The 27233-nt window shown below is 41.5% G+C and overlaps 1 protein-coding gene across 1 annotated transcript; it reads left to right on the top strand.

Moving 5' to 3' along the window:
• The first annotated feature begins 36 nt into the window (after positions 1–36).
• Positions 37–21559, top strand: LRRC42 (leucine rich repeat containing 42). Its single transcript, XM_077149570.1, has 8 exons — positions 37–222; positions 6033–6519; positions 12795–12926; positions 14139–14257; positions 15247–15335; positions 15502–15615; positions 20138–20222; positions 21059–21559. Exons 2-8 carry the CDS (start codon positions 6047–6049, stop codon positions 21334–21336), a joined length of 1290 nt encoding a protein of 429 aa, XP_077005685.1. The 5' UTR covers positions 37–222; positions 6033–6046; the 3' UTR covers positions 21337–21559.
• Positions 21560–27233: the final 5674 nt, after the last annotated feature.

Raw genomic sequence — 27233 nt, 5'->3', positions numbered from 1 at the left:
CGGGTCCCGCGCACGCGCGCCTCCCCTCCCCCGCCCCCGCCGATCCCGCGGTCCCAAGGCGCCAGGTCACCCCCGACCCCCTCCCTTCTCCAATCCTCTCTCTGTCCCACCCTCCGTAGCTTTGTGCCCGGGGCGCCGAGTCGCTTCCCTCACAGCCGCGCCGCGAGAGGAGGGAGCTACAGCCGCGGAGCTTCCGCTCGCTGCCCCGGGCTAGGGGCACAGGTAGGTGGCGGCCGCGGGCAGGGCCGCTCTCTGAGACCGGGTCTGCGTGTGGGGGCGGGGACGGGGTGTGAAAGAGGGGCGGGGTGGGGGAGGGGGAGAGGGTCGAGGTGTGGTTGGGGGAGGGGTGTGAGGGTGAGGAAGGAAAGAGGAGTGTAAGAGATGGGTTTAAGGGTGGGTTTGGGGTGCACTGGGATTGGTACAGGGCGTGTGAGTTTGGGGCCTGGGTGGGAGAAAGGAGCGAGATTGGCTTTGGTAGGACTCGGAGAGGGGCATGCGTGGGAATTGAGATGGGGATGAAGGGTTGAGGTGCTGGGGAAGTAGGGAAGGGAAGGGAATGGGTTTTGAGGGATGCGGGGAGGAAGGGAGCAACGATTGGAATTGGGGAAGGAGTGGGGTCTTGTGGGTAAGAAAGAAAGAAGTTGGGGCTGTGGATTGTGAAGTTGGGGAAAGTGAAATGTGAAGAAAGGATTTTGAGGATTGAGAACCGAAGACGGGATGGGGTGGAGAGATTGGGGTTCCAGGAGAGAGGAGCGCAGAGAGGATGTGGAAGGGAAGAATGGATGGTGAAGAAGGGGAGAGGAAAAATGTCTGGCGATAGATTGAGGGGCATGGTGGAATGGTGTAGGTAGAGGGAGGCAGGTGAAAGTGAGGATGTGTCTGGGGGACGGGGAGTCACATTTCTGAACTGACGTGAAAGATCAGCAGAGTATGAGTTTGAGAGGTGGGAGGCAGAAGTGGGACTAGGCCAAGGGATGTGATTAGGACTTTTGGCGTGAGGATTGGATTTTGTGTGAGAAGCTCTAGAGTTGGCAGGAAGAAGTGTGAGATGTAAGAGAGATTGGCTTGTTCTTGGAGGGTTGTAGGGAGAGGGTGTGGTGTGGCCCTCTGGAATTTATGGGAGCAAAGGGTATGGGTGAGAATAGAGGTCGGAAAGTACAAGTTATAGGAAAAAAATAGTGAGGGAAATTGAATAATGGTGGCACTTCGAACAATGGATGTAGTAAATTCTTAGTTATCGGCGGCTTGGAACTAGTTTATGATCAGATTTTTATGTTAGAAATTTTCTCAAGAATACTTTATTTTCAAATATACCAAAGGTGTCTTTGGTGTTGGGATTAAGGATATGGGTTGACAGATGTTTTCCTGGATATGTGGATATGGCTCATTTCTGCCCTGGCAGAGCGAGGAAAGGAGGCCTCGTTGTAGCTCTGCCCTGGCTCTGTTCCCACCAGTGCTTTCCTCAGATGTCCACCGGTTTTTTGTTGTTGTTGTGCCCTCTGCCCCCTACCTCTTTACCCCCTGCTTTCTGGCTTGGGCCAGTTAATACCAGAGGGTTCAAACAGGTGGATGAGATTAATTTTTAACATCTTTTTCATCCTTAAGGCTAATGCCATATTTTTATTCTTGAGAGACTGCATCATGCAGTGGAAATAACTTGAGTTTTTCCTTCGAGTAATACAGCCTTGTGATTGAATTCTGGCTCTGCCATTTAACTAGCTCTGTGACCTTAAGTAAATTATTTGACTTCCCTGAGCCTCTTTGTCTATTAAATGGCAATCCTGACCTCATAGGATTGTTAAGAATTGCATGAGATCATTCTTACATTATGTAGCACAGTGTTTAACAACTGGTGGTTGCTTAATAAATGGTAGCTATCACACCCACTATCATTATCATCATAATCATTGCTATATCATTCTTAGAGGAATTAGGTAGCCATACACTCAGTCTTGTTGCTACCCAACCCCCACCTTCCCTAGTCCACCTGACTGGGATAGTCATGCTTTTTGCTTGGCAAATGGGCTCCAGTTTCTAGTTTGGTTATAAATTATTTTTTCTTGCCTCTTGTTGAAGGAGGCTATAGAGAACTGTTTTTAATGTAGTATTGTTATATGTTATTCATTTGATGAAATGACATGCTTCATGGTAACGTTGGCTTATTTGTGGTGACCAGATACCAGAATATGCAGTATTGTAAGGTTTTGCTGTAATGCGTGGGTTACACAATTGCCTCTCTGTAGAGGGCTAGGAGCCTATCAGAATGCCCCTATTAAGTGTTAACTTAATATTAATGAAGCCAATGCAAATCTACACTGGACGTTGTTATTCATGCAGATAGTAATTATTTCAAGTTTCCAGTTTGTGTGGAGTTTTTGCCATGCAATAGAATAGGTCCTGTCTCCTGGAGGGACCCATTTATAACAGAACACCCTGTACAACTGCCATAAGTAAGATAACCCAAATACAGAGTCTTTGGGTGGAATCATTTTGCCTCTATGGTATCCTCTTGAAGGATTTAAACATAAATTTAGTTTTTAGGTCATTTTAAAGTACCTCGCAAACTCTCAGGAAGCACCTTAGTTGGGAGAATGAAGGATGCACAAATCAAAGGTCACCAGAATTCCTTGAAGCAAGATCAGTTACTCAGGTGTCATAGTTGAAGAACAGAAAACCTTTGGACTTTTGGAAGATTATGTAGTTTTACTCTTTTAGGAAATATTGGAATGTTTTCCCCCCATCATTTAGAAATAGAAAAAGCATATAAGGAGTAATTTAATGAAATATGGTCAGTACTGTACCTTTTTTGAAAATGATCCCTGGAAGCAGGAACTGTCGGGATTTGGGCAGCCTGGATTAGTGTCCTTTCTGTGGTCCCAAGCTGCTTGTGCCCTCTGCTGGATGGAATCAGACTTTTCTGATTGTCACCCAAAGGAGTCATCCATCTGTCTGTCCATCCATCTATCCATCCATTCTGCCGTTGGGTGTAAAGTGCGAGTTAGAGGTAAACCAGATGGGCAGCCCTATCCATTCTTCAGCTTACAGCGAGCTGAATCATTATGTTATCTTCTATAAAATTTGCCTTTGTATATTAAAGGCAAATCATTAATTTTCAGGGCCTTACCTGGTAACTACTTTCTGATCTGCAAGTAGAGTAGGGCTCTGAATGTCCACAGGAATAAAGACCACAGAAGCTTTGCTTTGTCTCATCTTCAAGACTAAAGCATATGAGATTGAAGAGACCAGATGTTTACTCCTATTGGAAGAAGAGCTTAGATTAAGTGAAGTGTCTCCCCAGCAGCAGGCACTGCTCACTGACAAGAGTATGGGTTTTAAGAGCTGGCACTGTGACAGGGTGTAGTTTTGTGTTTTTTTCCCTGGTAGTACTAGTAGCAGTATACGCCCATCATCTGCTTTGCTTCTGCCACCTGCAGGAGGGTCTGGAAAGTGGGGGGAGGAGCCTGCAGCTGTTGCCTGGAAGAGGAGCTGGCTCCTAGCAACAGTACCAGCAGCCCTGCAGCTCAGAGTACTGAGTTTGTCCCTTTGAGGTCTCACCCTTCTTCTCATTCAGTTTATCAGATATCTGTTGAGGGCTTACTCAGTACCAGGCACCATGCTGGGCCTGGGAAAAAAAGATGAATCAAGTGCCTTGCCTTCAAAAAGCTCCCTATGCCACCACCCCCCACCCCCCACCCCCCCCCAAAAAAGAAAGAAAGAGCTCTGAACTCTGGGAACACTGCCAAATTAGCAGACATAGTACACAGTGCTGAGTGCTCTATAGAAGGAGACGCTGCTGGCTCTGGGTGAATCAGACAGGCATGCACTGGGGCAGGGGTTAGGGGTGGTTTCCTGGGAGAGGGATGATGGGTGAACATAGTGTTGAGGATGAGTAGGAATAAGCTAGCTCCGGAAGATGGAGAAGGATGTTCCAGCCAAAAGGAACAGAATGGGCAAAAGCCAGAGGGGAAAGAGAGCGTGACTGAGTTACTTGAGCAGTATGGTCTTTCAGTTTGTTAAAGCTGCCAGAATGCAATATACCAGAAATGGACTGGCTTTTATAAAGGGGATTTATTAAGTTCCAAGTTACAATTCTAAGGCCATGAAAATGTCCAAAGTAGGTCACCTAACAAGGTACCTTCTCAGAGGAAAGGCAGCCAGTACCCAGGACACCTCTGTCAGGCACTCAGTGGCTTGCGTCTGAGGTCCTTGCTTCCAATTTGTTGCTTTCAGCTTTTGATTCCAGTGGCTTTCTCTCTAAGCATCTGTAGGTGCTCACTTAGCTTCTTCAGGACAAGCTGTTGATTTCTTCTCTTAGCTTCCCTTGGCTCTCTCCAGGTTCTGGCTATTTCTGTGAGTCCTTGCTTAGCACCCAGGGTGTATCTGTTGGCATCTCCAAGTGTTTTTATCTGCTCTCTCTCTTGGCTCTCCAAGCATCTGTGCTTTCTCCAAAAGGACTCCCTCTTACAGGACTCCAGTATACTGATTAAAACCCACCTTGAATAGGTGGGATAAAATCTCTTTGGAAATAGTCTAATCAAAATGCCCCACACAAACAATAGGTCTGCCCCCACAAGAAGAACATAGCTTTTCTGGGGTACAAAACAGTTTCAAACCAGCACATGTGGGTTAGCCAGAGAATAAAGCATAAAGGACGAACAGAAATGGATGAGGCTCTAGGGCTAGACAGGCCCTCTTTGCTGAAGTGCCTTTTGCACGCATAATTATCCTCAGGAGAAACAGGGATAGTACTGATTCTCACTTGATCTTGAGAGATTCAGCGTATTTGATCACTGACTTAATTGTTTGTTGACACTCAGGTTGCATCAGAGCCACATCCTGGCCCTGCATTGATGCAAAAGAAGCTGCAATTGGTTTACTCCAAAAGTCGATCAGTCTTTCAGGAATAATAGGTTTTTTACCTGTATTTTAAATTTTACCTCTTTCCTCTTTTTAAATTGTTGTGGAAATGATAATGAGATACTTCTATTTTATTTAACATAGCATTTCCTTGTGTATTTTGGAACCTTACCGTTACTCAGGAAAGCAAGTGTTTATTCCCATTAGTGATTAGGCACAAAATGTTACCTATTTGATTGTAGAAATATCCAGCTGCTTTTCATTTTTGCCTTATCTTGAAAGTGCCTTAATAGATGGCATTATAGATGTGATACTTTTAAGGGCTAGAATAGCTTTTATTTAGCCATCATGATGGAGGTCTTTATTTGTAGAACTGAAGAACCTTGTCGCTTGTGGTCTATGAAAGGTTTAGCAAATGAGTCGACTTCAGTTCTGCAAGTATCTAATCAAAGACTATTTCATGCCAGAGTACTGTGTAAGGGAGTCTGCATAAATTAAACATGGTCCGTCCTCTCAAGGACCTCAACTATAGGGAAAGCAGGCCCAAAAATAAATCAGCAGAACAGTGAGCCAAGTGCAACAATGGAAGTGTGTAGAAGGTGCCAAGGTAGCAAGGTATTCATTACTAGTCTTTGTTCTGTACATAATTTAAAAACAGAAATGGTGACTTTCAAATGTAATGTTTGTAACTTGAAAATCAATAAAATGACTAAATTTTAATGGCTGCAAACATACTATAGTATAGATGTGTCCAATTTATTTAATAACACTCCTGTTGCTGGACATTCAAGGTTATGTGTTGTGTTCACTGCTTTACTAATATAAATCATGCTGCCATGAATTTTCTTGTAAAAGCATCTTTGCCTACATACGTGATAAATTCCTCAGGGTGAATTTTAGAAATGAGATTTGAGCTGGGTTTTAAAAGATGAATAGGGGTTCACCAGATAGACAAGAAAAGAGGGAGGGTGGAAAAGGGCATACCACATAGAGGCAGTAGAGTTAACTTCTAGTGCCGAAATTCCTGGGCAACTATTGTGTTCTACTTTCAAAAAACAAGCCAGCCATAGGGCCTGCTTGTTAGGCTCGTAAAGCTCTGGGCACAGCAAGATGAAGTTACATGTTATAAATGACATTTTAATTGGATTTGCTTTCCTTATACCTTGCTTTTACAGTTGCAATCGCGGCCATGTCTTACTACCTCAACTCAGAAAACCACCTGGACCGAGGCCCTGTCTACGTGCGAGAAAATGGGCAGCTGCACATGGTCAATTTGGCCTTGGATGGCGTCAGGAGCAGCCTGCAGAAGCCAAAGCCTTTCAGACTGTTTCCCAAAGGCTTTTCTGTGGAGCTTTGCATGAACAGGGAAGATGATACTGCGCAAAAGGAGAAGACTGATCATTTCATCTTCACATACACTCGGGAGGGGAATCTTCGGTACTCCGCCAAATCCCTCTTCAGCCTTGTTCTGGGCTTCATCTCCGACAATGTTGATCACATTGATTCCCTTATTGGCTTTCCTGAGCAGATTGCTGAAAAGCTGTTCTCTGCTGCTGAAGCCAGAAAGAAATTCACAGAGCCAGGTGCGGGCCTGAGGGCTTTACAGAAATTCACTGAGGCCTATGGAAGTCTGGTGCTTTGCTCCCTGTGTTTGCGAAACAGGTGGGTGTTCTGATGAGGATATTGAGTATTTTATTGGGTATGTTAATTCTGTCAACCTCTGGGGCTTAGTGGGCCTGAGTACTTCCCCCATCAGATAGTACTTCAATTTAGAATGTCCAAACCCAAGGTGGCAGGCCATTTGGGGAGCAATCACCATGTTCCTCTCCCCACCCCCAAAGGACATTTAGCTTTATTTTTGAAATGCATTAAAAGGATTAGTTGATCCCCAGAGCTATTCTGTTAGGTATAAAATACTCTTCTACTAGCTTTCCTAATAGGAGAAAGTGGAAAAGACAAGATGTGATCTGCTAAATATAGCTTGGTATGTTCTTGGGGATGTGAAGATTAGGACCCAGAGTTCTTGGCCCTGTTTCAGTTTTCAGACAACTAGATATTGAACATTAGATAAAAAGCAACCTTACAAGAATAGTTAAAATGGTGAGTGTTCTGAAGTTTTGAATTCTTAGCTAAGACTATAACACCAAGGTCTGTCTGTCTTCTAACAAAGTAGGCATTTTCTCTTATGACTTTCCTTTGCACATATACTTTTATTTACTTAAAAAATTTTATTCCATCATGGTGTAAAAAGACTTTCAAGGCTTTTACTAATTAAAAAGAACTTTTTATTTTTAATTTTTTTGTATTTTAAAATATTTTTATTGAGAAATATCCATACTCTTACAGTCCAACCATATGAAACAATGACTCACAATATCCCCACATAGTTGGGTAATCTTCACCATTTTTAGAGCAGCTGCATCACTCCAGAAAAAGAAATGAAATGAAAAAAAAACCTCATACATCCCATACCCTTTGCCCCTCCCTTTCATTGACTCATAGTATTTCAGTCTACCCAATTTTTACCCTTTATCTTCCCTATTATTTATTAATTTTTTATCCTTTTTTTTTTAACTTATGTCTCCATACCTTGAATGAAAGGAGCATCAGACACAAGGTTTTCACAATCACACAGTCACATTATAAAAGCTATATAGTTATACAGTCTTCAAGAATCAAGGCTACTGAAACACAGTTCAACAGTTTCAGGTACTTCCCTCTAGCCGCTCTAATATACCATAAAGTAAAAAAGGATATCTACATAATGCATAAGAATAACCTCCAGGATAACCTCCCAACTCTGTTTGAAATCTCTCAGCCACTGAGATTTTGTTTTTGTCTCATTTCTCTCTTTCCCCTTTTGGTCAACAAGGCTTTCTCATTCTGATGATGTTGGGTCCCAGCTCATCCCCAGGGGTCCTGTCCCACATTACCTGGAAGGTGTACATCCCGGGGAGTCCTGTCCCACGTAGTGGGGAGAGCAATGCATTCACCTGCCAATTTGAAGAAGAGAGACCATGTCTCTCTTAGAAGAGAGAAGCCACATCTGAGCAGCAAAAGAGCCTCTCCAGGGGTGACTCATAGGCATAATTATAAGTAGGCTTACCTTCTCCTTTGCAAGAATAAGCTTCATAGGGCGAGCCTCAAGATTGAGGGCTCAGCTATTGAATTGGTTTCCCCACTGCTTGTGAGACTATCAGGAATTCCCCAGATGGGAAAGTTGAATATTTTCTCCTTTCTCCCCAATCCCCCAAGAAGACTTTGTAAGTACTTCTTTATTCTCTGCCCAAATTATCCTGGGATACATCAGGGCATCACACTAACCTGTAAAAATCAACAAGATCTCATGCCCTATTCAAGAGTCCATGTAATTTTGGTATTCAAGTAAACTGACCACACAAGTTAAATTAGATATACTACCCACAATATAAATTTTGCACCCAATAAATATCTCTCCCTTTGATCTTGTACCATGGTTGAAGTTTGAAAAAATATATGTCATCCTTTACCCTGTATTCTGATTTCCCTTAGTATTATCCACATCCGCTTCATTCACATCTCTAGTCGTAGTCTGTTCACTTTTTAACTTTTTAAGCAGTTGCTGTATAGGGTGATGCTGACTTTCATAGCTTCAGAGCTCTAACTTAATCTCAGGCGACATAAATATCCAAGGTTTCAGGGAATGACCAGGTTATATACAAAAAGCTCAGTATCTCAGAATTTAGAAATACCAGTTACAACTCTTGAATATGTGTGACTGCTGTAAGAGCTTACAGTCTAAGACCCTTTACAGTAGGCCTCCACCTAATAACCCACACTCTTGACTTCAGTTCTCTGAGTTTGTATATTCTAGTTAGTCCATATGATAATATTTGTCTTTTTAATTTCTGCCATTTCATTCAACATACTGTCCTAGTTGCATGCATCACAACTTCTTTCCTTCTTGCAGCAGCTCAGTAGTCCACTGAATGTATTCACCACAGTTCCCCCTTCCATTCCTCATTCATTGTACCCTTAGGCCACCTTCATCCATTAAAAAGCACTTTAAGTAAAAACATTTTTTTATTGTGAAATATAAATACAAAAAAGCAATAAATTTCAAAGTACATTGCAACAAGTAGTTATAGAACAGATTTCAGTTTGGTGTGGGTTATGGTTCCGCAATTTCAAGTTTTTCCTTCTATAAAAAGACTTTCAAAAGTAATAAAGATGTACATTGCAAACAATTCAAACACAAACACAAAAGGATAGAAAGTGAAAGGTAAATCTCTCTCCCATCTTCTGTTTCCTCAACCCAGAGGCAACTACTGTTATCACTTTCTTATTCCAGAGATATTCTGTAAGTACACATACATATATAAACATACATATACATATATATAACATATATACATATGTATAATATGAGGAACCTCTTCTTTGTTATACAAATGGCTGCGCATTTCATACCCTGTTAAATACTTTCCTTTCTTTCCATAATTTGAAAATCATTTGTCATCAATGCTGTAGATTTTCTTAATGACTGTATAGTATACTACTATATGAGATGCTTTATTTTTGTCAGAAACTACCAAAGGCAGCTTACCATTAAGACTCACAGCCAATGTGACCATTAAAGCAAGGCTAAACAAAAAGCATTCAGTGAAAGAGGAGAAATTCATATCAGAAAGTATAAGCTAAGGGTAGTTAGTTCATATGCTTTAAAAAAAAAAAAAAAAAGAAAAGAAAAAAAATTCAGTTCATAGAAGTAATGATTTCACCCCAGGCCAACTATTGTACTTTAAAAAGAAAAACCATGCACAGGAAAGAAGAACAAACCGTGAACTCATTAACTGAGCAGGCTCCTTAGGAAAGCTCTGTCTCCGTACCATTCGTGGCTGGGCTTGGGACTGTTGCCGACGAAAAGGAAAGAAACTACCTTGCCTAGATGAAAAAATTAAGCAACACTTCATTGTACTCATACATTTAAAATACTGTTTTCTTCTTCATTTTCCAAGTTATTTGCATTCATTGTAGAAAAATTTGAACAATAAAAACAGAGTTATGATATACACGTTTGTTTTAAAATTATTTTATTTTAGGGTGGTCAACAGTGGCTCAGTAGCAGAATTCTTGTGTGCCATACCAAGACCTGGGTTCAATTCCTGGAGCCTGCCCATGCCAAAAAAAGAAAAAGTAAAGTTATTTTATGAAAGCCATACATAATGTTTGGGACCTCTAGAAACTTTAATATGAATTCATAATCCTACCATTTATGGTTTTCATTTTCAAATATATATTTTCACACATTTGGAAACATTTCTACAACTTTGTGTTCTGTTTTTTCCCTACCTCTCATTCTGATTTAAGTATTTTCCATGCTATGGAAAATACAGTATAAAAAACATTTCTGATGTCTGGATACTCTTCCAGTTGGTCACGTTGTGATGACAGTAGCACTTTTGATGAATTATGTGCTCATTAATTTGTTTGATGAGCACATAATGTTCTATAATGTTTCTGGGAAACAGTTTAGCAATATGTATCAAGGGCCTTGAAAACCCCATGCAATTTGTTTGACCCATTAATTCTACTTTTTAAAGACTCTGTTCTAAATGTAGTAATCAGAGACAGGAGTAAATATTTTTTATAAGCATGTTCATTGTAGTACTATTTTAATAGTGAACATCTGAAAACTTTCTAAATGTCCAACAAAAAGGGATTGGTTAAGTAAATTATGGTACATTCATATGATGAAATATTTTATAACTATTAAGATAATATTCAGAGATCATGAATATTGATGAATATTCAGAGATCATATGCTAAATGCTCAGGATATAATAAATGAAAACAAGTTGAAATGACATATACTGTAGGATCCTAGTTTTGTCATTTTGATATGACCACAAAAGTGTAGTCATGATCTAGATGGTAAGATTGCAGTTGATTGTAATTTTCTTTTTACTCTTCTATAGTTTCTTAATTTTTTCTCCTTTGGGTATATTTTACTTTTATAATCAAAAATATGGAAACATCTTTTAACATAATCTTTTGGCTTGTTTATTTTCTTGCAACAATTCCAAACTTTACTGTCTTGTTCAGATAAGAGTAAGACTTTGAATTCTGATAAAAAAATGTCCCTTCTCTTTTTGAATCCCAAAGGAAAATAGGAAGATGACAGGAGATTTGAGGTTGCACTTGAATTCAGGGCTGAAGCTGCAGCAGCAAAGGCTTCACCGGCACAAAAGAGTTCAGGTCAAATTGAATGCGCATGAGAAAATAATTAAAAATAAGGTAATTGGGTAGTGCAGGCACTTGCTGTCTTGGGGTTGGGTCACAAAGCTGCCTGCCACAAGGGGAAGCCAGTGTCTTTCCACTGGTTTCCAACCCTACAAAACTCTCTCCTCCCTTGTATTGAAACTCCAGTGGTTTTAATCCCACTGGTGGTCACAGGGAGGCAATAGTTTTCCTTAAATTATCACTATATGTAACTGAGGAAATAATGATACTTTCCATTTACTGAGAGCTTATAAGATGCCATGTCGTCTTTGAATATTGTTTCTAATTTTCTTAATAGACCTACAGAGAAGTTGTCATCAACTCCATTTTACAGTTGGAGAAATTGAGGTTCAGAGAGGCTAAGTAACTTTATCACGATCCCAAAAGTAATGAGAGCTGTTAGAATCGAATCTCAGTTTGTCTGACACTAAAATATTTCTGTGCTCTTTCTGTTGCTTCTCCACTATACTGTTCTGAGCTCATTAAGGGGATTGGAAACTGGAAGACTGGTTGCAAACAAAACCTTGGAGTTCTGTCTTAGATTAGCATCTACTCACGCTTGTGACCTTGCATGTTGTTTTCTCAGCTTTGATTTTTGTAATGTTTCTCAATCATTTTACACACTGTTTTGTTCTTCCCAGTTAAACCTTGTTTCAGAATTACTAAAAATCTTTTGGTTAATTGATCAAAGAGTGTGTGTTTTCTTTCTCTGATTGCCAGTAATCCCCCAAATCCCCATTAGCCCACTCAACTCTTGTGATTGGAAGATGGAAAACTGCACCTTTATTTGCAGTGCAATTAAAATACGTCTGAGTAAATAAGGCTCATTTGTGTATCCAGCTGAGCTCAGTCACCCAGCAGCACAGACTCCACAATTTTAAAGGGGATTTCAGTGCCCCAGGCCATCTGTACCTATTACTCAGGCCAGCGATTAGTTTGAGTATATCTTCTTTTGGTTGAAAGGAAGAAAAAAAAATTATCTTCCTGTCTTGTCCTCTTATTATTCCATCCTGTTTTTGGCAATTATGATCCTGCTGTCAGAAGAGAGATAAAAACTTTTTAGTATAACACCCTAACCCTAGCACACAATCTTGCTGTGGAAATTTCTAGACATCCCAAGGGGAAAATGTATGAGAAAGGCATTCCCTTGGCACTCAGTTTCTGTATTCTCTTAGGATCACCTCCTCTGTTTCCTGTCACACCTAGAGTCTTTTCATTTTTTCCCACTGACTTCATCTGAAATAGATGAGCAAATTATAAAACAGGGTGGAGGCCAGGCCTGGGCTTTGGAATGCCGTTTTGATTTCCTTTGTCTCTCCAGTGGCCTCCCTAATGATTCTGGATAACAATTTGGCAAGCAGCTCCAGTGTAATTAAGTTGCTCGGGTTCACAGGTTTGCCTTAATAATCATGTAAATCAGAATAAGTCCTCCTGTAAGTCATGTTGTACGTACTTTTGGAGTAAAGTTAGCAGAGTAACAGGCACAGTGGAGTGGGCAGGTCCTCAAATTTGTGTTATACCCAGAGTCAACTTGTATCCAGACAGCAATCAGTGAAGTCTGCTTACTACTTGGTACTTTGGCCTCATGGGTTGGTGGCTGATGGTTCAGAGCCCCAAATGTTAATGTTTTTAAAGAGGGAAAAGAAAAGCTATTGACTGCTTTCCACACTCCACAGGTATCTGGTCATTTCAGAAAAACTTGAGGAGATTAAGTCTTTCCGGGAGCTGACCTGCCTGGATCTTTCCTGCTGCAAGCTTGGAGATGAGCATGAGCTTCTAGAACATCTCACCAACGAGGCCCTGTCTAGGTATTGACCTGCCGCCACTCGTAGATGGATTGTTTTACTGCTTTTTTAAAGGAGTATTCCGAAGAGATCATCTTAAGGGATGCTGATTATTTCCTGATCCTGTGTTTATTTGCTCATGTTTCGGGTGTTTTCCAAAAACATTTTCAAGCTCCATTTACTTGGTACAAGCAAGATAGATTGGTTGATATATAGTTAATTCTCATCTCCAAATAACCTTTACTTCAATACATAGTACTTGAAGCACTTAGTTTAAAACATGATTTTGCCCCTTTATTTGTCCAATCTTAATTTATTCTAGCAAGAGTTGAGACTATCTGCAATTTCCCACAATCTTTACTCGTTTCTATTTTAACTATCATTGCTGTAAACTATAAAGAGGATGCGCTATTAACCGCCAAATAATTCCTTTTCAAGTGCGATAATTTAGAGAAATGGCCTTGTTCATACTTTTCACCAATAGTCCAAGTGATCTCAGGTTACTCAGTCCGGCCAGCAGAGAGGAGGCCAGAGGGAGTCCTTTGTGGTTTCATAAACACCCGGAAAGATAGCAGCCTTGCAAATCTGGGTTTAACCTGCTAACTGGGGCCAGCTTCCGACAGTGGCACTCGCATGCTGCACCATACACAGCTTCATAACTTTTATATGAAGTTAGCACCAAGGCTCAGATTTCTTGTTGTATGAGGGGCTGTGGAGCACATTAACACACCACATGCAAGTTAGGTAGACAGATTCATTTATTACTATACTTTATGAACCCAATCTGAAAATCTAGATTCATAAAGCTGATTAAAATTAGAGAAGTATTTGCTTCACAAGAGGACTTCTCGTAGGATTTCTTTAGCTCACTTTCCTGACATATTTAGAATGTTTTTTGATTTCCACATAATTGATTCCGCAGGGATACAGCTTTCATGTTAAATAAGATATATTTATCCTGTTAATGGATGTCCCTCTTTACCTTGTTTGACTATATACCTAATGCCCTCTGCCTCTGAAATTAGTACTGCATGACACTTTGAACCCTAAGTTTGATCCCTTAGTAACTGAAATAGCACCAAAAGATCTTTAACTCTGATAAACTCATTGGGTATTAAATAGCAGGGGGTAGAGGATATTTTATAATTTAAAATGAAATTTTTGAAAGCATGTTCTCATACCTAAACTTTCTCAAATTGTCTTTAAGTAATTTATTTATGGACTTTGTTTCCCTAGTGTAACTCAGCTCCACCTGAAGGATAATTGTTTATCTGATGCCGGGGTGCGGAAAATGACAGCACCAGTTCGAGTGATGAAAAGAGGCCTTGAAAATCTAACATTATTAGATTTATCTTGTAAGTTTTATTAGAAATTATAATTTATTTATGCTGGAATGGCCTTAGAGATTTTCTAGTTCTTCCTCTTCATTTCAGAGGTGATGAAATTGAGGAGGGGTGACTTTCCTCGGTGCCAATGCAAGTTAGCAGCAGAGCAAACTAAAGCCAGAGGCTGCTGACTTCTGGCCAGATGTCTTTCCTGGTACACTACTGCCTCCTGGGGGTAGGGAAATGCTTTACACATTCATCCATACCACTCACTAAAGCATGTTGAGACAGCACCACCTTTCGTCATATTCCTAGCGTATATGAAGGACATTTGGCTCATCTTTACTTTCCTTATGTCTCTGATTCATGGTATCTGTCAGCTAGGTCCTTTTTTTAAGTCAGTATTTGTCTGATTAAAAATCTAGATGTATCTACAATTAGGATAACTTACTCAGGATTAATGAGATATTGATATTTATTCATGGTGGAGAGTGGACAGAAATTATGTATGATTTGACTGAGAATCCATTAAATGTATGGCAGAATGATATCGTGTTGAAAGAGTAGAAGGAGCAGAGATGGGAGGTTGCAGGACCTTCTTTTCTCTGCTACTTACTAACAGCTGTGTGTCCTTGGACGAGTTGCTTAACCTGTCTGAGCCTTGGTTTGGGCCTCTGTAAAGTGAAGATAATAATGAATGCCCTACCTACCTCCAAGGCAAGTGTATTCATCCAACAGATATTTTTTTGAGCATCTACAGTGTGCCAGGGCACTGCATTTGTGGCCTTGAGGTCTTGATGTTTAATACTATACTATATGATATGAGGAGGTAATATGGAAGGAAGGATTCTGAGAAAAAATATGTGTGCCTTCCTCATATTGCAGACAGTAAAGATAAGACCCCTATATTTAATTTACTCTGAAAAGTTTGCTCACTCAATTTTTTATACTTTATCGTTGTCTGGACTCTTTTCTAAGCTGATTGGTAATGGAATGCTACCTATGTTTTTGACACCTAGGTAACCCTAAGATCACAGATGCAGGAATTGTATACCTCTTTTCTTTTAGAAAACTAAACTGCTTAGATATCTCTGGGACGGGGCTCAAGGTAAGACTTTTTCTCCCTTCTTTTATTCTATACTCACAATGTGCTATTTTGCTTCTGCTAATTGGCATTTAGAAAGGGTTGGTATTCATGATAGTCTTTATTTGTTACTGAAAGCGAGTGAGAATTGACTAAGGTGTGCATTTCTGTTCTCTCTCTCCCTCTCAAGGACATCAAAGCCATCAAACACAAGCTCCAGACCCACATAGGCCTCATTCACTCCAAAGTGCCTTTGAAAGAATTTGATCATAGTAACTGCAGGACAGAGGGCTGGGCTGACCAGGTACTGCAGATTTTTCTCCCCAACAGTTAGCATGATTTTTCGTTTTAATTCCAAATTATTATCTAACACTTTGAACAAACTTGAATACTCTTGGTATCCCTTGGCTGAATTGTCATCTTCATGTCAAATTGGAGACTCGGAGGGGCTGTCACTTGCACCAGCTACTTATGAAATTGGTATTGGGTACTCGCCCTTAAATCTCATGCTCTGTTCATAAGGTGTGACTCATCCTTTCTGGACCTAAGAGGAAATGCCATGCTACAAATGACTTAAAAAATACAGTAAATTGTGGCTTGCTATTTAGAAAAGTAGTATGATCCAACTTCAGAAGGATGGATTCCCTTAGCAGTGCGTGTATATTGGAAAGAGAATAAACTCTGAAGTCACTCTGATAAGGGTTCAAATCTAGCCCTTCCCTTTCTTAGAGGATTAGTAAGGACATGGGAATGGCATTTTCATTCTTGTCTCACTGAGCTTTCCCATTTTCCCCTTCTCAGCTGAACTCTACCTTGACTCTACTTTGTCTTCTTGATGGTCTTCTTCAACTCATTAAAGCACAGACCTAAGTAGGTATCAAAGAATAACCAAGTAGTACAGCGCCTGTAGATGCCTGCTTGCGTGTAGCTGGTGACTTTCTCCTTCAGATACCTTTAATCAGTACTTCCTGGTGGAGACCTAAAGGGCTTACCAGACCTCTTTGTCCTGGACCCCTTCTTGGCTCTGAGCTATAATGGACCCATTCACCTGCCTAATTGTAGCGTCACCTCCTTAGCAAGGAGGAAGGCTTCTGAGTCAGTGTGTCAGAAGCACTTTGAAGTTCGTCCAGAACACACATGACGAAATAATTAGCACAGTACTTTGCCAGATACAGTTTGTAGCATTAGATGAGTCCTAAATACAATTAGTGGACTTGGGGTGAGTGGGGGATGGTCACACAAAGGCTTGATATAGTTTGGTAGCAGGTGATAATGAAGGTGAGAGCATAGGCTGCAGAATCAGAGACCTGGGTTTTGAATCCTGGCTCCACAATCTCACATTTTGAGTCTCTATTTCTTCATCTGTAAAATGCAGAAATTAGGACATATGTTGCAGAGCCTGGTAAGGAATAAGTAAATCACCTAGTAGCCTATCCTGAAAGTAAGCTGATTGGGCCCACTGTAGCTTCATGCCATCCAACTTCACTGGTCCCTAGGGCTTGGCTGCAGTGCCTTACCTATATCTTGTTGAACCCTTATTAGAACTGTTTCATGCTGATTCTACTCTTCTTTGGCCCTTGTTTTCAACAGGTGGCTCAGAAAAATGAGACCATCGAACAGGGGTTCCTTTACTTCCCCATGTCTCCCAAAGTTTCTTTATTTCTTCAACCGTATTCTATTCCCCTCCTAAAAGTATACCACTTCTCCAGTTTTCTAAGACCTCCAGCTTCCTCTGTAATATTTTAATAATACTTATCCCCCCAATACCCTACCCCTACGTCTTCAATCTCACCATCTGTTTGCTCTCTTTCTGTGTACAGACATACTCAACTACCCTTATTCTGACATGCCTCCCATCTCCAGTGCAACTGGGCATTGTTTCCAATCCTCATCTCTCCCATCTCCTCGCTGGCTGCTTAACTCTTTTTTTTTTAAAGAGAGAGGGAGGAAAGGAAGGAAAGATAGAGAAGGAAGGAAGGATGGAAGGAAGGAAGGAAGGAAGAAAGGGAAACATTTTTAAACATTTTCTTGTTTTATTATATTTTGTTTGTTTGTTTGTTTTTTACATGGGCTGGGGCCGGGAATCGAACCGGGGTCCTCCGGCACGGCAGGCAAGCACTCTTGCCCGCTGAGCCACCGCGGCCCGCCCTGGCTGCTTAACTCTTAATCCCATATACTCTTATCTTGGCCTTCACTGCTCTGCTGGAATTGTTCTCTTGAAGATGACAGGTGACCTTTTAAAAGCCAAATCCCATGGACTCTTATTCTGCTCCCTCCTTGAGTTTTCTGCAGTGTTTTATATAAACTCTCGTGCCTTGATGCTTTTCCTCTCTTGGCCTCACTCCTGGCTCTCCTCCACCTTCTGACTTCTCCCTCTGGCTCTTGTTGATTCTTCTCCTCTTCTGTTACATTGCCCACTCCCCTAGTGATCTTAACAGTTCGCAGAGCCTTAACTGCCCCTGAGGTCACAATTCTGCTGTACATCTCTTAGACACTGGACCCGTGTTCCTCAATGTTTTCCATATAGCCTGTCACTTTTAGTTTATCCAGAACCAAACTCATTTTCTTCTTCCCCATCCCCAAACAGCACTTTTCCTTTTGATGTTCTTATTCTATTATTGGAAACACGGTTTTCCCTATCACTCACTCAGTTACCATGTTCTTTTAATCCATCTTGCATTTTCTTGGATCTGTACCCATTTTCTAGAACCAGGAATGTATAACAGAAGGGTTGATAACTAGGATTTATCCAGTACTTTCTTTGTGCCTATATACTGCTAAGCCCTTCATGTCCATTATCTTATTAATCCTCTTAACACCTTATGAGGTATATAGTATTATTAATCCCTCTTTTACGGATGAAGAAACTGAGACGCAGAAATTAAATCACATGCCAGGGTACCCTGGCTAGTAAGTGATGGTGCTAACCCCAAAACCGTACTCTTAAACTCTGTGTTGTACTGTCTCTGTGTTCTGGAAATGTTTTTTCTTTTCTGTTTTTGTTTTTGTTTTCTTTTTTTTTTTGCACAGGCAGCTACCCGGAGTCAAACCCAGGTCTCCAGTGTGGCAGGCAAGAACTCTGCCTGCTCAGCCACCGTGGCCCGCTTTTTTCCTTTATTAGAGAAGTTGTGGGTTTACAGAACAATCATGCATATGCTACCCCACCACCAATACCTTGCATTGGTGTGGAACATTTGTTAGAATTGATATAGCATATTTTTATCATTGTACTGTTAATTAAAGCCCATGGTTTAACTTAGGGTTTAGTGTTTCCCAGTGTAGTTCCATGAATTTTTTTTTTAATTTTATGTTGTTACCATAAATATAATCTAACATTTCCCCATTTAATCATATTCATATACATATATATATATATATATTTTTTTTTTTTTTTTTGAGTGCATGGTCATGGAATCGAACCCAGGTCTCCCACATAGGAGGCAAGCATTCTACCACTGAACCACCCATGCACCCTCAGATAAATGTTTCACTGCTGTTATTTGTGTTCACAGTGTTGTGCTACCTTTACCACCACCCATTACTGAAACATGGGAATGTTTTTCTTGACTTCCTTTATGATGATTTCCCTACATGTCATATGAGAAATATTAAACTTACAGTTCTTGCTACTCAGGGCATGTGTAAAAGGATTTATTATTTTATATTATTTGTATATAATTTGCACTCAGCTTAATTTCCCAAAGATTTTGTAGTAGCTTATGGTAAAATTACACTTTTAAAAGCTAAAAAAAGATGGAAACTGATGAGGAAGTATTGTGAAAATATGGCAAGATGGTCATTCTACACACTATTAGTTTTTTAAGCTACCAGAATGCAGTATACCAGAAATAGAACAGCTTTTAAAAAGGGAATTTAATAAGTTACAAGTTTACAGTTCTAAGACCATAAATATGTGTTTTCCTCTCTAAGCACCCCTGGGCATTCACTTAGCTGCTCCAAGACAAAACTCTGGGTTTCATCTCTTAGCTTAGCACCTGCTGGAGCTGGAGATTTCCTCTCTTCAGGTTCTGGCTATTTCTGTGAATCCTTGCTTAGCACCCGGGCTATTTCTGTCTCGATCTCCAAACATCTACATTGGCTCTGTCAGCTCTGAAGCAACTGTTCTCCAATCATCCAGGTCTGCTCTGGTTTCTTCAAAATGTTTCCCCTTTTAAAGGACTCCAGTAAACTAAACAAGACCCACCTTGAATGGACACAGTCAGCATCTCCATGTAATCAAAAGGTTACACCCACCATTGGGTGTGTCTCATCTCCATGGAGATAGACTAAAAGTTTCCACCTTGCAGTTTTGAATCAGGTTTAAAAGAAACAGCTGCCCTCACAAGATTGGGTCAGGATTAAAACATGACTTTTCTGGGGTACATAATAGATTCAAACTAGCCTACACACATAGAAGAGTGAGTTGTCATTGCTGTATTTTAAGGCATAGGAGTGAACCTAGAATATGTGAAGAATATTATGATTAAGCTTTGAATTTTAGTATTTAATTTAAGGGATATGCAGTTTATTTCTAGCTTGGAGTAAAAATCAAAGTAGAACCAGGCAGTCAGCTTTATAGATTTATAGATTTTCCTTAGTCATATAAATACATATATATCCAACATGTTTGTATTCTGACTCATTTCCTGCTTTAGAACAGAAAATCCAGACTTGGCTCAATTCTTACCCTTATCACCAATCATCTATTGTAAAATCTACCATAGGAGTTTGTGTTTATAGGGAGGGGGGAAAGAGGGGAACAAGGAAAGTCTTGAGATTAAAAACAAGATTTTATTTGGATTCAAACCTCTCCAAATATGTTTTAGATCGTTCTGCAGTGGGAGCGTTTGACTTCAGAAGCTGTGAAGCCACAAGAAACCTCGGAGCCTCGAACAGCAGCTCAACACTTTTGTGAGAAATTCCCTTTCCTTTGGAGTTTTTTTGCCTTTAGTTTATTTCAGCCTTAAAGCAGTTAGCTTGTCTTCACTCAATGGGAAAATTAATTTTGATAATACTAACTTATTTATGATTATCAGGACCTGTATTCCCTCAATATAGCTTACAGTGTCAGTTCACTTTAGCTTTGAGCACCAGAAAAATAGCTTTCTAAAATTATTTATTTATTTACTTATATTCCACCTGGTTCCAAAGAAAAGAATTGTGGTAGCACAAAGATGGATGGAATACAAGAGATTAAAAAAGAATTAAGTGATGAAGTCAAAGGGAAAATAAGGGTTGCAAAATAAGAATCCAGGGCACAGCAAAAAACATAGACTGAGATTGTAGCATTTGCTAGACGTGAGCCGTACATTTGCCTCTCAGCTTCTTAGAACCAGAATCCAGTCTGGATTTTGAATGATAGCTATTAATACTAAGTGAGCTTTTACTGTGTGCCAAAGCATTGTGCTCAGCACTTTACACGTATTATTTATGTCCACCTTGGTCATATGAAATAGGGTTTATTTCTCTGTAAAGATGAGAAAACTGAGTCTCAGACAAGTCACTGGCCTTGTCTGGATAAGCGTCACTTATCCAGTAACTGGCAGATCTGGGATTTGAATCTAAGTCTGTCGGATTCCAGAATGAATACATGCCTTCACCCGGTGCTGTTGCATAAACCTCTGTTACTTTACAGGGCATGCAAAACAAAATAAAATGAATCCAAACGTAACCCTGTTTGGATCACCTTACTAGACTTACTGCCAGTGTAGTGAACTCATTGTCCTTCCCTTCTGTCATTCTCACAGATGGGAAGCGGGCTCGAACAGAAGCCCCAGTGAAGTGTCCCCTGGCAGACGCCCACATGAACTCTTCCGAGAAACTCCAGTTCTATAAAGAGAAAGGTCCGGATTTCCATGGGCCATTGTTGAAATGGGATGCGACCTCGAACCAGGAGTCAAAGAAGAGCAAGAAGAGAGCTTTTGAGGAGCCAGAGAAGGAACAGAATAACTCTTCACAGTCTTCAAAGCAGAAATATGTATGTCTTGCCATGGAGGACTGGGACTTGTTAAATTCTTATTCATAGGCAAATATAAGTTTACCTTTTTCCCCCTGGCTCTGATGTATGAGAAAAGGGGAGTGATGATGACTCACTTTTTGGTTGCATTTACCTATGTCATTAGCGTAGCAAGCAGATATTTCTGCTTTTGTGGTGGGAGAGGGGAACGCTATGGAAGTATGTAATAATTTCTAATGTATATTTTCAATACATAGTAATTTTTTCAAATAAACGTTTTTGCTGTCCTTAAGTTCTGCTTGTGGGTTATGGACCAGAGCCATGGAAATAACACTTTGGTTTGGGATATGTATTAGTTACGGTTCTCTAGAGAAACAGAATCAACAGGGAACACTTGCAAATATAAAATTTATGAAAGTGTCTCACTTGACCGTAGGAACACAGAGTCCAAAATCCACAGGGCAGGCTGTGAAGCCGATGACTCCAATGGATGGCCTGGATGAACTCCACAGGAGAGGCTCACCAGCCAAAGCAGGAATGGAACCTGTCTCCTCTGAGTCCTCCTTAAAAGGCTTCCCATGATTACATTTAGCATCACTAATTGCAGAAGACACTCCCCTTTGGCTGATTACAAATTGAATTAGCCGTGGATGTAGCTGACATGATCATGACCTAATCCTATGAAATGTCCTCATTGCAACAGATAGGCCAGCACTTGGCCAATCAGATAAACAGGTACCACAACTTGGCCAAGTTGACACCTGTCCCTAACCATGACAGTCCACCTCTTGTCAACTTGGCACCTATATATATATCACCTTAGACCATACTTAATTTCCAAATGAAAACAAATAAGCACATATTTTTTTCTTTTACCTGACAATACTCAACTGTCCTGCATATAACTGGAAACACATTAAATCTCTCCAGAACAGGGTGCAAATCCTTGGGCAACATTCATTCTTAAACTTGATATGTTACAACTTAAATAGTATAACATGAACAAAACAGCATTACAGTCCTCGTTTCTGTAACTGATCACGTGGTCGAAGTTCATATTTATCACTACCTTCTTCCACTACCCATTCCATATTTCCTTTCCCCTCAGCAAGCACTTCAGCTGGCCGTGGTTCTTTGCCTGGTGGGGTGACCCAAACCTTCATTCCTGAAGTTTCAGAGCCATTAGTAGTCCTGCCTGGATTGTGTTGTTGCAGTTTTCCATTGATTTTAATCACAGGGCATGGTAGTACTAATAGACGCCCCAGGGGATCTCCTATATTCCAAGAAAACTCTTCTTTACCTCCATTATGTAGTTGCAGTCCTACTTCCTTCTGATAGTCAGGGTCAATTACCCCAGACAATAATGTAATCCCCTTCTTGGTGTGTTGGTCCAGAGGCATAAGTAGCCCAAAGTGGCCAGGTGGCAATCTTAACTTCCAGTTCAGTGGTATCATTGTTGTTTCTCCTGGAGGAAGCACACCCCGTTTTGGAACTAAAACCTGTAGACCAGCAGAACTCAGGGTCGCAGGGACAGGAAGCAAAAATTTTCCTAGTGGATCACTAGGGGTAATAGTGAGTGGCACCACACCCATTTCCACCCCTTGGTTCCTGGACCCATGGATCCTGGCTATGGGAGAAACAGCACCATACAGCGGACGCTGATTCAGAGCATACACAGCTTCCTGGAGAACATTACCCCAGCCTTTCAAGTTTTTGCCACCTAGGTGGCACCGTAATTGAGTTTTCAAAAGGCCATTCCACCGTTCTATCAATCCAGCTGCTTCTGGATGATAGGGAACATGGTAAGACCAGAGAATTCCATGAGCATGTGCCCATTCCCGCACTTCATTTGCTGTGAAGTGTGTTCCTTGATTCGAAGCAATGCTATGTGGAATACCATGATGATGGATAAGGCATTCTATAAGCCCATGGATGGTAGTTTTGGCAGAAGCATTGCGTGCAGGGAAAGCAAACCCATATCCAGAGTATGTGTCTATTCCAGTTAGAACAAATCGCTGCTCCTTCCATGAAGGGAGTGGTCCAATGTAATCAACCTGCCACCATGTAGCTGGCTGGTCACCTCAGGGAATGGTGCCATATCGGAGGCTGAGTGTGGGTCTCTGCTGCTGGCAGATTGGGCACTCAGCAGTGGCTGTAGCCAGGTCAGTCTTGGTGAGTGGAAGTCCATGTTGCTGAGCCCATGCATAACCTCCATCCCTACCACCATGACCACTTTGTTCATGAGCCCATTGGGCAATAACAGGAGTTGCTGGGGAAAGAGGCTGACTGGTATCCACAGAACGGGTCATCTTATCCATTTGATTATTAAAATCTTCCTCTGCTGAAGTCACCCTCTGGTGTGCATTCACATGGAACACAAATACCTTCATGTTTTTAGCCCACTCAGAAAGGTCTATCCACATACTTCTTCCCCAGACCTCTTTGTCACCAATTTTCCAATTACGGTCTTTCCAAGTCCCTGACCATCCAGCCAAACCATTAGCAACAGCCCATGAGTCAGTATACAAATGCACCTCTGGCCAGTTTTCCTTCCAAGCAAAATGAACAACCAGGTGCACTGCTCGAAGTTCTGCCCACTGGGAGGATTTCCCCTCACCACTGTCCTTCAAGGACACCCCAGAAAGGGGTTGTAATGCTGCAGCTGTCCACTTTCGGGTGGTACCTGCATATCGTGCTGAACCATCTGTAAACCAGGCCCGAGTTTTCTCTTCCTCAGTCAATTCACTGTAAGGAACTCCCCAAGAGGCCATAGCTCTGGTCTGGGAAAGAGAAGGTAATGTGGCAGCAGGAGTGGAAAAGATGGGCATTTGTGCCACTTCTTCATGTAACTTACTTGTGCCTTCAGGACCTGCTCTGGCTCTATCTCATATATACCATTTCCATTTTACAATAGAGTGCTGCTGTGCACGCCCAACTTTATGGCTTGTTTGGGTCAGACAACACCCAACTCATGATAGGCAACTCGGGTCTCATGGTAACTTGGTGGCCCATGGTTAAGCGTTCAGTCTCTACTAAGGCCCAGTAGCAGGCCAAAAGCTGTTTCTCAAAAGGAGAGTAGTTATCTGCAGCAGATGGTAAGGCTTTGCTCCAAAATCCTAAGGGTCTGCATTGTGATTCTCCTATAGGGGCCTGCCAAAGGCTCCAGACAGCATCTCTATTTGCCACTGACACTTCCAGCACCATTGGATCTGCTGGGTCATACGGCCCAAGTGGCAGAACAGCTTGCACAGGAGCCTGGACCTGTCGCAGAGCCTCCTCTTGTTCAGGTCCCCACTCAAAATTAGCAGCTTTTCTGGTCACTTGATAAATGGGCCAGAGTAGCACACCCAAATGAGGAATATGTTGTCGCCAAAATCCAAAAAGACCAACTAGGCATTGTGCCTCTTTTTTGGTTGTGGGAGGGGCCAGATGCAGCAATTTATCCTTCACCTTAGAAGGGATATCTCGGCATGCCCCACACCACTGGACACCTAGAAATTTTACTGAGGTGGAAGGCCCCTGTATTTTTGTTGGATTTATCTCCCATCCTCTGACACGCAAATGCCTTACCAGTAAATCTAGAGTAGTTGCTACTTCTTGCTCACTAGGCCCAATCAACATGATATCATCAATATAATGGACCAGTGTGATGTCTTGTGGGAGGCAGAAATGATCAAGGTCTCTGCGAACAAGATTATGACATAGGGCTGGATATACCCCTGAGGTAGGACAGTGAAAGTATATTGCTGACCTTGCCAGCTGAAAGCAAACTGTTTCTGGTGGTCCTTACTAATAGCTATTGAGAAAAAAGCCTTTGCCAGATCAATAGCTGCATACCAGGTGCCAGGGGATGTATTGATTTGCTCAAGCGATGATACTACATCTGGAACAGCAGCTGCAATTGGAGTTACCACCTGGTTGAGTTTACGATAATCCACTGTCATTCTCCAAGACCCATCTGTTTTCTGCACAGGCCGAATAGGAGAGTTGAACGGGGATGTGGTGGGAATCACCACCCCTGCATCTTTCAAGTCCTTAAGAGTGGCAGTAATCTCTGCAATCCCTCCAGGAATATGGTATTGCTTCTGATTTACTATTTTGCTTGGTAGGGGCAGTTCCAGTGGCTTCCACTTGGCCTTTCCCACCATAATAGCCCTCACTGCACGAGTTAGAGAACCAACGTGGGGATTCTGCCATTTGCTCAGTATGTCTATGCCAATTATACATTCCGGAACTGGGGAAATAACTACAGGATGGGTCCGGGGGCCCACTGGACCCACTGTGAGACGGACCTGAGCTAAAACTCCATTGATCACCTGGCCTCCATAAGCCCCCACTCTGACTGGTGGTCCAGAGTGACTTTTTGGGTCCCCTAGAATTAATGTCACTTCTGAACCAGTGTCTAATAATCCCCGAAATATCTGATTATTTCCTTTTCCCCAATGCACAGTTACCCTGGTAAAAGGCCGTCGGTCTCCTTGGGGAAGACTTAGAGGAAGGTTAACAGTATAAATTTGTGGCAGTGTAACAGGTTTCTCCCCCATAGGGACCTGGCCTCACTTTCATTCAAGGGGCTCTGGGTCTGTAAACTGTTTCAAGTCTGGAAATTGATTAAGGGGCCATGACTCTGTGTTTTTGTAATTCAGGTTAGACTTCTGTTTCCTTGACCTAGAACTCTTTTGTTTATACAGCTCCAACAAGAATTTAGTAGACTGCCCTTCTATTGTATTTCTAGGCACCCCATGATTTACTAGCCAATGCCACAAATCTCTGCATGTCATATAATTTTGATGTCTCCTTTGAGTTTGTTGTCTATTATAATAGCCACATCTACCCTGTCTTTGGTGATTAAGTGCTGCCACCTGGCTTCTGCCAACTCGGGATCCTGTCATCCCCATTGTGTTTAAGGATTCCAGCTCAGTGACAGCAGTTCCTACAGTAATATCTGACCTACAGAGAAGTGCAACCACAGAGCTCTTGAGGGATGATGGTGCTAGTCTCACAAACTTATTTCTCACTGTTCTGGTAAAAGGTGCATCCTCTGGACATTCCTGGGGTGTAAGAGCAGGCTTTGCATGATAAATCCACTCTAACATTCCAATCTCTCTAAGCCTCTGGATCTCCTCATCTACATTATACCAGGGCAGTTCTGGCATTTCAACCTCAGGTAATGTTGGCCACCTTTTGATCCATGTTTCAACCAACCACCCAAACAAGCTGTTAACACCTTTTCTAACACTCCAGCTATAACACTGAATGCAGAATCTCTGCTTAGTGGGCCCATATCAATAAATTCAGCCTGATCCAGCCTTATATTCCTCCCACCATTATCCCACACTCTTAAAATCCATTGCCACACATATTCCCCTGATTTCTGTCTATATAAATTGGAAAACTCACACAGTTCTTTTGGAGTATAATGTACCTCCTCATGTGTGATACTTTGTACCTCACCTTTAGGGGCCTGTTGGGACTTTAGTCTAGTTATAGGTCTAGAAGAAATGAGGGGTGGTGGGGGTGGGTCATGAAAAGAATTAGAAATATCTTCCAAGCCATTTGCTTCAGGGCTTTCATTTGCAGTTTCATCTGGTGAAATAGGATTAATAACTCTAGGGCTAATCCCTTCAGGAGGAGGTTGGGTGGCCAATTCCTCAAGGCAGGCTGGAGGTGGGGCGGCTATGTCCTCAGGGCAGACTATTACAGGGTTATCTAGAGAAGGCTCAGCATGGTCTAGGGTTTCAACCTCACCCCCAACATCATTATCAATCCATATGTCACCATCCCATTTTTCAGGGTCCCACTCCTTTCCAATCAATGCCCTCACTTTAACGGCAGACACCATGCAAGACTGAGATTTTAGTTTACGTTGTAAAGTTGCTACTCTAACAATAAGATTCTGAGTCTGATTTTCAGAGATCTCAAGTCTACGGCTACAGGAAATAAGATTTTCCTTCAGGATACTCATA

The sequence above is a fragment of the Tamandua tetradactyla genome, chromosome 2 (genome assembly GCF_023851605.1).
Source record: "Tamandua tetradactyla isolate mTamTet1 chromosome 2, mTamTet1.pri, whole genome shotgun sequence".
Taxonomy (NCBI): Eukaryota; Metazoa; Chordata; class Mammalia; order Pilosa; family Myrmecophagidae; genus Tamandua; species Tamandua tetradactyla.
The sequence above is the reverse complement of the archived record's forward strand: the minus strand, read 5'-3'. Positions and strand labels throughout refer to the sequence as shown.